At 45.3% G+C, this 9,750-nt stretch overlaps 1 protein-coding gene across 9 annotated transcripts in view; it reads right to left on the bottom strand.

The window, feature by feature from the left end:
* Window positions 1–1,471: 1,471 nt before the first annotated feature.
* Window positions 1,472–9,750, bottom strand: part of pleca (plectin a) — an 83,894-nt gene continuing 75,615 nt past the window's right edge. For all 9 annotated transcript variants that reach the window (XM_029514931.1, XM_029514932.1, XM_029514939.1 and 6 more), the window contains 2 exons: window positions 2,473–9,399; window positions 1,472–2,383 (listed from right to left, as the gene is read on the bottom strand). In XM_029514931.1, coding sequence (XP_029370791.1) covers window positions 3,202–9,399 — 6,198 coding nt within the window. In that variant the 3' untranslated portion in view covers window positions 1,472–2,383; window positions 2,473–3,201. The remainder of the gene's footprint in view (window positions 2,384–2,472; window positions 9,400–9,750) is intronic.

Here is a 9,750-nt window from a genome sequence, read left to right as displayed (position 1 = left end):
CGGGGTTAGGACGGGGTCAGGATGGGGTCATGGGGTCAGTCCTGGACTGGCTCCCAGTCTATCACAGGACCAACACATGGAGACAAACGGCCTTAACACGCTCACCTCTGACTAAAGTACAACAGCTTGAATGGACATTAAATGAAATGATGTTGGTCCAAAGTGCCGGACGCTTTGAGCTGAAAGGTGACTCAAGGTGAGCGGGAAGTGTTGAAGAGTCTGTGTGAGATGAGACAGGAGGGAAACTGTCATGGCTGATTTATTAAGTATTTTATGAAGCTCCTTTTTTTCCTTCTGTAAAACACTTCATCCATAATTTTATTATAGAGCTCAGCTTTTTAAGAAAAGTGCTGTATAAATAAAGTTTATTATCCTTGAGAGGCCCCGACTTGAACAAACATCTTTAGGAGATCTGAAGACAGCTGTTTGTAAGTCTGCACACAAAGTGACAGCCTGAGAATGGCAGAAAGAAAATCCCCGAACATAAAATGAAAACAGAAAATGAAAGTTTCCCTTCTTCACGCTGAAACCTGCCAACGCCGCTCTGAAATATCTGAGATGACCACATGTGACATAATAAATGAACGGTGGTCACGTGTGTCACCTGAGCTGAGGGAGAGGTGCCGGAACAGTTCTCATTTCTTTTGTTTTTTGTCAGCAGAGGGAGCTCAGATCGTCGGGGGTCAGCTGCAGGTCAAAATGTTGCTCTGTAACTGCAGGGAGCCGTTTGTTGACACAGTCAGTGATCAGCTCACAAAGACGAAGCTTAATGTGTCATAACCAAGTAAAACAAACTGAGTCATCTCTCTGCTTCACCTGAGCTAAATATATCACCGGCCACAACTCGAGACCTTTTTCATCCATTTATGCAAACAAACTCTAACCCTTCAGCTTAGCCGTGTAGAACGAATGATGTTTTGGGACCACGTGCTGGATCTGAAGCAGCTAAAATGAGCGACTGACAAACAGGCTGAGGGGTGCGTTTTATTTACTGACCTCTGCTGCCACGACTCAAAAGGTGCAGGAGTCTAAACAGACTGAGCTGTCAGAAATGAGGTTTTGAACACCAGCTCTGCTCCAACAGCGTCCTGGTGGAAGCTGAAACATATTCTGGTTATTATTGTTTCGTCTGTAACTGTTGCCTTATTGATTTCTGATGTTGGCTAAAACCAGCGCTGCTCAGTAGAAATACTAACTGATTCCTCGGGTCCTGATTATAATAATGATTATAATAAATCACAGCTCAGCCACCTGATGAGCTCCTTTTCCTAAACGACTTCTGCTCATGAAGCTTTTAGCTGATGATTCAGGTTTGGGCCTCTGTCATCCAGCACCTGTCAGGTCCAACGGCGTCACAGTGATACTGTGTAAATGAAACAACCCTGCAGCGCTGCAGGTGGCTCAGAATCACACAGTCAACTTTCAATTTCTACATCTTCCATAAAATAAGCTTGACTGAGAGAAAAAAAAATCCATTTCCATGTTTATTTACATCGCATAAGGTGTTACAATAAAATTCCTTGTCACCATTTTATTATAAATACACCATTTTAAACAAGGCTTGATAACCCTCATTAAAATACATCCTTCAAACCTTTTGAAACGTAATAATAAACCAAATGCTTTAATGGATACAACTACTTAATTTTTGCATCTTTTAAATGTGAGTAAAATCATGCAAAGCAGAAACACAGAGTACGAAAATAAAACAGCATCGATCCATCAAATGTGTCGCTTTAAAAAGGAGAATTAAAATCAAAAAGATACGAGGTGGAAAATACAAATACTGAATCTGGTGGCAAAACTTAAAGATCTCTCTCAAAGAAATGTTAAATAATGGCTTTCAGCATTAGTGCTCTATATAATCATTAATATACAGTACATACATGACCTGTCTGAAGGGAGAAACAGCTGTTACACATTCAGACTGAACATTTGAGCCCTGTACGACTACATACGGAAGTTAACTGGTTTTTTTTTTTACATTAGATTGTTACACACTGTAGTTGGCTTACCTGATAACACCGTAATCAAACCTTTATGCGTAGCATTGCTCCTTCACTCATGCATCAGTCAGTTTACAGTGTCACCACTGCACAATCCTATAATACCCAACATCCCTTTAAAGTGTTACACAGTATTTTGCAGGCACTTTCAAAGCATGGATTCAGGCCTTTAATGATTTTAAAGTTAGATGCAGGTTTCAAAATGGTCCACTGTTAAAAGGATTGAAATGGAGCGCGGCATGAATACGTTGATTTGTGTGCCGTTGCATAAACTTGGTGGTTACAATAAAGCTCACTCCCCAAATTAATGCCACAGATCTCTGGAAGACGTCCAAGAAAGAAAAGAGCTGGAGGTAAATGAATCATTCAGACGATCCCTGAAAGAGAAAAGGTCAATTCATTAGACTTTGAATAATCCAGAAACTGAGTGACGCATTGAAAAAAAAGGAAATGACATTTTAAATACCTATTTAGGTGTCCAAAAAGGTGTGGATTTGTACGTGTTGGGTCTTGAGGTTGGGTATCTAAATGGTCCTAACAGGCTACATATTTCTTCCGTTGGTGGGAGCTTGCTGTTGGAAGTCAAGTTCAAAAGACTATTATGTTGCTGTAACTGCAGATTTGACGTCAGACGTTTGGGAATGGAATGGAGCTCAGACGTTGGTGTATGCAGCAATGAGGCCCACGAGAGAAAAGATCTTCAAGCTTGGCATTCTTAATAAAGCAGACACTGATAGTGTTACTCAGGTTCAGGAGACTCCTTATTCTGCTCTGCAGACTGGCTTTTATCTTCCTTTAAACCACTTTAGCTAATAGTCAGAAATATACATGTACAGAATGTGTTGGTTGTCTTTAGACTAATGACCCTGAACACTTTCTGTTAGTGTAACACAACATTGTAAGTGAATAAATTCATGTTGAGTAAATGTTGAGGATAATAAACTCTTAAAAAAAAAAAAAAAAAGGTAATGTACACAGTTTGTGCACTCCAAGTTCTTACAGTACGGTATTCAGAGAGTCTGATAGGATAGCATGAACACAACTAAAATCTAAAATATACAAAAATCTAAATTATGCAACTTGTATAAAATTAAATATTAAAAGTCACGTAACAACTGTATGCAGAGCAGAATAAAGGTCATTTTTACTCCACTGATATTTAGGCATCTGGTGAGCACTGTAAGTTTCCCTTCCCTCAGTATCGACGGCCGTAGCTGGGCGAACTGTAGGAGGAAGAGAAGGTGGTTGTGGTGAAACTTGATCCTGTAGCATCAAAGCTGCCTCTTCTGGAGCCGGACCTGGATCCGGTTCTTGAGCCAGACCGTGAGCCAGAAGCAGAACCTGAGCCGCTGATGCTGTAGGGACTGTAGAGGCCTTTGCTGGACTGGGATGAAGCCTCAAGCAGCCGCAGACCCGTCCCCTCCTCTATCATGCTTCGCTCCATGGCATCCTTGTAGGAGATCTTCAGCTTGGTTTTTGGGCATGTGAGGTATTTTGAATATGCACTAACATCTCGCAACTTCTGCGCAGTGCGTGCGTCTAAGGTGCCTTTCTTCACTGCCTCATCTATAGACACTCTGTTGGTCGCATCCGGATCAATTAAGCCACCGGTCAGATACTGGACCTCCAGGAATCTCTGTCCGGCCTCGTAGTACAGCCAACCTTTCTTGAGGGCCTGGGCTGCTGACATTTTGGTTTTGGTTCTAGGATCTTCAAATCCATTGTAGGCTTTCTGGGCGAGACTGATCCGGTCTACCATAATCTTATCCACCAGCCCTTTGTTCATGGCATCGGTGACAGAGAATTTCTCTCCGGTATTTGGGTCGATGATGCCTCCAGTGCAGGCCTGGGCCTCCAGCAACCTTTGACCTGTGATATTGTCCACGAGGTTTCTGTGAATGGCCTCTGTAACGGACACCTTCTCCAGGGTTTCTGTGTCTAAGATCCCGGCTACAGGGCCAGTTTCCTCCGTTGGATCGCTCCACGTGGTTGCTGGTGTTTTTATGGAAGGTACTGGGCTCATGGGGTAGGAGGAAGAGGAGCCGAAGGACGATGAACGTGACCTGACACCACTCATGTTTCCGGACAACATGTCCGCAAACTCGGTGATGGACAGAGTTCCTGCTCGGTACTGATCGAGAGCTGACTTGTCGATCAGGGCCCTTGAGATTGCATCATCGATGTCGTACTGCCGACCGGACCGTCTGTCGATGATCATCGATTTCACTACTCCGTCCGATGAGGTGATGGTGATTTCCTCCCATTCGCACTCTTGTTCTGCAAGTTCTATGTAGGTTTGGTGGTCAATGAGCCCCTTCTGATATGCTTCATACACAGACATCTCTTTGCCAGTCTCCGGGTCGACGATCACAACCCTACGCTTGCGAACAGAAGACTTGGACGATGTCTTCCTCTCGCGCTTCTTCTCTTTCAGCAGCAGAAGAGCGAGGCCTGTCTCCGGGTCAGTCATACATCTCTCCATCAGCTGCAGGTAGGTGAGGTTTTCCTCAGTGTTGGGATCAAAGAAGCCCTTCGTGTCGTCAGAGGGATCAGTGAGGATTTCATTCATTTCTTCGTCAAAGAGGCCACGTTCATACGCCGTTTCAACGGGCAAACGGTGGCTCTCCTGAGGATCGATGATGCCGCCGGTGGCAATCTGAGCCTCCAGCAGACGAATGCCATGATCTTTCAGAATCAGGCCCTTCTTCATGGCCTGGAAGAGGGAGATGGTCTTCCCAGAATAAGGTTCCTTGTAGCCTGTGACAGCTCTTTCAGCTGAGATGAGTTTATCTTTAAACTCTGGGCCAACAACGCCCATTTTCACGGCTTCTGCGACATTTAGTTTCAGATTCTTTATGGGATCAATTACATATCCTGTGGCGGCCTGAGCCTCAAGAAGCTCAAAGGCGGTCCCTGGTCGGATCATGTTCTTCTTCATGGCTTGGTAAATTGACAGGCGGTCTTTGCTAGATTCTACATACACACCGGCGATACAACTGGTACCCTCAAGGTATTTCTTCAGATCCCTGCTGACCTCCTCCACTGTGATGAGTCCCTCAGTGAGGTCGTTGTATGTCTTTTGGTCAATAATCTGTGAACGCAGCAGCTCGTCCACAGTGATCTGCTTCCTGAGACCCTTGAAAAGGAGTCTTCTGTCTGCCAGTGAAAGCAGCCGCAGACCGCTTTCTTTATCAACTCTGCATCTTCTCAGCAGCTGGGCGTACGACTGTTTCTCATCTGTGGTCGGATCAATGAATCCTCGCACGTCCCCTGTAGGTTCAGAAATCCTGTCAAGTGTGTCTTTATTGATGTATCCACGCTGCATGGCTACGTCTACGGGGAGGTGGAAGTAGTACTCGGGATCCATTAACCCTCCTGTGGCATTCTGGGCCTCCAAAAGCTTCAAGGCGTAATCCTCTGGGATCAGGCCTTTCTTCATAGCCTGGAAGAGAGAGATCACTTTTCCACTGTACGGATCCTTGTAACCAGTCACGGCTCTCTCAGCAGAGAGGAGTTTATCATGGAGTTCAGGCCCCACCAGCCCTTTACGCACAGCTTCATCCACCGTTAGGAGCTCGTCTTTCAGCGGGTCAATCATGAATCCCGTTGCTGCTTGAGCCTCCAGGAGATTCAAAGCAACTTCAGGCTTAATCTGTCCGTTCTTCATAGCCTGGTAAATGCTGATCTTTGGTGGACTGTCTGACATGATTCCAGCGATACAACCAGTGCCAAAGAGATACTGTTTCACTGAAGGCATCTCCATTGCTTCGCGGATGGTCATCTTTTCTTGTTTCAGGAGGTTGTACGTCTTTAAATCAATAATTCGAGCGCTGTAAAGCTCCTCAATGGTCACTCGTCTCCTGATGACATCACAGGACATGCTTTGCTCTGACATCAGAATCTCTCTTTGTTCGATGATTTCGATGATGACGAAGACTATTCTCTCCTTGGTGATTTGGCCCAAGCGGTACTGCTCCATGAGGCGGCGCCTCTCTGCTTCTGGGAGCATATTTGAGTTCATGACTTCCCAGATGGTCGTACTCTTTCCTGCAAAACTTTTATGAGGGACGTCAATCTGAGTGTTGGCCAGATCTGTCTGGGCTTGCTCCTCCGTGTACTGATAGGATTTCTCGACAGGAGCTGGAGCCTCGGCCTTGGACAGAGGCAGGTAGCACAGACCAGAGTTGGGGTCTCTGGAACATTTCTCCAGCAGCTGTTTGTAAGTTACACTTTCATTGGTGTTGGGATTGGTGAAACCTTTAATGTCTCCTGATGGATCATTGAAGGACTTGGCAATTGGTTGGCTGAAATAGCCGCGCTGAATGGCTACGTCATCAGGAACACGGTGGCTGCTGACTGGATCAATGATCCCTCCCGTCGTAACCTGAGCCTCCAGGAGAGGGATTGCATGCTCCCTGAGCACAAGCTCTTTCTTCATGGCTTGGAATAGTGAAATCTTGTTGCCTGTATATGGATCTTTGTATCCTGTCACTGCTTTTTCCGCTGACAGAAGTTTCTCATGAAGCTCTGGGCCGACAACTCCAGCCTTCACAGCGTCATCCACAGAGTACTTCAGATTTTTCACTGGATCAGTAATGAAACCGGTTCCAGCTTGAGCCTCTAGCAGTGCAAGGCCAGTGCTTTGTTGTAAAATGTTCTTTTTCATCGCTTCATAAATGCTGAACTTCTGATTTGAATCTTCCATAGTGACACCATCAATACGGTCAGTGCCCTGCAGGTACTTCCTGACCTTATCAGTTTCACTGACTTCCTTAGGCGTCTTCTTGCCCTGTTGGAGTTGATCGAATGTGGCTTTGTCAATTATGTTGGAGTCAAGTAATGAGCTGGCAGTGACTGGTGCCCTGAGGCCTTCAAAACAGGCATCCTCCTTTGTTTTGTCCTCCTTTTCATCAACCATTGTCACTACAATCTTTATCAGCTTCTCAATGGTCACCTGCCCCATTCTGTACTGACGAATCAGCTCTATTCTTTGCTCCTCAGTGATGTATACGGAGTGTATGATCTCCCAAATTGTGACTTTTCTTCCTTTGAATGGTCCGTACTCCAGCTCCATAGTTGTCTGGTTCAAAGCTTCTTTTGTCTTAGCCTCTGTGATCTGCTTGTCCTTCTTTGGCTTTGCAGCCTTCTTTGAGAGGGGAAGCAGCAGAAGTCCAGTTTCCTCATCGGTGACACATTTATTTATCAGCTGTGCGTAGGTTGCATCCTCCTGTGAGTTGGGATCATAAAAGACCTTTGTCTCATCAGTGTTTTTGTTCAGGGTCTTGGCCATTTCCTCATCGAAATATCCACGCTTACAAGCCACCTCATGTGGGATGCGGTAGCTCTTAACGGGATCGATGATTCCACCTGTGGAGAGCTGTGCCTGCAGCAGGCGGATGCCTTGGTCTTTCTTGATTAGGTCTTTGTTCATGGCCTCAAACAGAGACACCTTCTTTCCTGTGTATGGATCTCTGTAGCCGCTGACAGCTCTTTCTGCTGACAGAAGTCGTTCGTGCAGTTCTGGGCCGACGAGACCAGATTTAACAGCTTCGTCCACAGGGACCCTCTCATTTTTGATCGGGTCGATTACGAACCCTGTCGCTGCTTGAGCTTCAAGATAGTTCACTGCAGTCTCTGGTGACAGTAATTCCTTCTTCATAGCTTGATAGAAAGGCATTTTCTCCTTGGTTGGCTCATTCAACAGCCCAGCGATGCTCGGGGTCCCCTGTAGTGCCTTCTTGACAGGCTCCATCTCAGAGATCTCCTTCACCGTTATTTTTCCAGTACTCAGCTTGTTAAACAGGTCTTTGTTTATAATCTTACACTCTAACAGTTCATTGGCAGAGACCGGAGCCCTCAAACCATTAAACACATTCTCATTATTCTTCTCCTTGTCCTCTGCAACAGTAATGACAATTTTGATGATCTTCTCCACTGTGATCTTGCCCGTCTTGTACTGGCGAATCAGTTCCCGTCTTTGTTCTTCGGTGAAATATTCGGAATTGATGACTTCCCAAATGGTGACAGTTTTCCCTTTAAATCTTCCAAACGGCACGTTGACCATTGATTTACTGAGCACTTCTTTAGTCTCAGCATCTGAGTATTTTTCAGTTTGGGCGGCTTTTTCAGATACTGGTAATATCAGCAGGCCGGTCTCTGGATCTTTGGTGCATCTCTCCAGTAACTGTTTGTAGGTGATCTTCTCCTGAGTGCTGGGGTCGATGAATAATTTGCAGTCCTCACTGGGATCGGTGAGTTTCTTGTTCATGTCTGCATCAAACTGACCCTGTTTGTATGCAGTCTGCGGGGGCACTCTGTGACTATTGATGGGATCGATGATGCCACCAGTTGCAAGCTGTACATCCAGGAATTTGGTGGCCTGGTCCTTATCGATCAGTCCCTTTTTCATGGCCTCGTAGAGAGAGATTTTGGCCCCGGTATAGGGATCTTTGAAACCGGTGGCTGCTCTCTCTGCGGAGAGCATCTTGTCATGGAGCTCAGGGCCAATTAACTCCTCCTTAACAGCCTCGTCTACAGACAGCAGTTTATTTTTGACTGGATCTACAATGTAACCAGCAGCTGCTTGAGCCTCCAAGAGCATTGTTGCGGTGTCGGGAGTAATCTGCTTCTCTGTCATGGCCTGATAGATACTCATTTTCTCTTTGGATGGAGTCATGACAGCTCCGACACAGTTCTGCCCCTTAAGACATGATTTCATTTTATCCGTCTTTCCGAGCTCTTGCACGGAGACTTTGCCCTTTTTCAACTTGTCCAGCTCCTTTTTGGTCAGGACGCCAATGTTGTGGAGCCTTTCAGCGGGAACTTTGCCTCTTATTCCCTCAAACGCGAACGGTGAGTCCTCGTCCTTCTTCACTCCGTCCACTTCGACGGAGCCGTTGAAAACTTTCTTTGTTGTTCCAACCATCGTCATGGCAACCAGCTGCTCCTCGGGAACCTCATCAGTCTGGACTTCAATCTCCTTTGTTTTGGACGCCGCCTGTTTGGAGGCAACCTCGAGGTTCTGAAGTTTCTCTCTCAGCTTTTTGTTCTCCTCTCCCAATAGTTTTTCTTGTTCAAGCTGTTTCTTTTCAAGCACTTCCATCTCCTTTTGCTTGTTTTTCATCTCCGCTTCAGCCTCCTTTTGTTTCTTTACAGCTTCGTCCATTATTTCCTGAAGTTTCTTCTTCTCCTCTTCTATCAGCTTCTTCTGACGTTCTTGTTCGTCTTTGAGAGCTTTGGCTTTCTTCACCTCGTCCTCGAGGTTTTTCTCAAGCTTCTTTTTCTCATCTTCGACGGCCTTTTCTCTTTTCAGCAGCAGTTCCTTCTCTGAGAGGAAGGATTGCTGAAGAATGGCCTTCTGCTGCTCAATTTGCTCTTGTTGGGCATTTGCCATCTGTTTGGAAAAAGGAAGGAAAAAATTTGTAAAATGTAAACAAATCATTAGTAAATCAAGACACACTAAATATGACGCTGGAGCTAATAACCAACATTAAGACTGCTCTCTACCAGCATCTTTAAAGCTCCCTGATGAACACACTAATCCACACAAAATAAAAGTGGACCGCTGCCTGCTGTCTTCATCCATATGTTCAAGTGAAAAAGTAAATAACCATATCTGAAACATCCTGTGGTGTGTTACTGTGGCTGTTGTGATTGTGTAATATTGTGTACTGAATGACATTCATGTAAATTGCTGGATGTTAATGAAAATCACTGCAATTTACATGAAGAGTTACACGTGTTG

Source organism: Echeneis naucrates, chromosome 11 (genome assembly GCF_900963305.1).
Source record: "Echeneis naucrates chromosome 11, fEcheNa1.1, whole genome shotgun sequence".
Taxonomy (NCBI): domain Eukaryota; kingdom Metazoa; phylum Chordata; class Actinopteri; order Carangiformes; family Echeneidae; genus Echeneis; species Echeneis naucrates.
The sequence above is the reverse complement of the archived record's forward strand: the minus strand, read 5'-3'. Positions and strand labels throughout refer to the sequence as shown.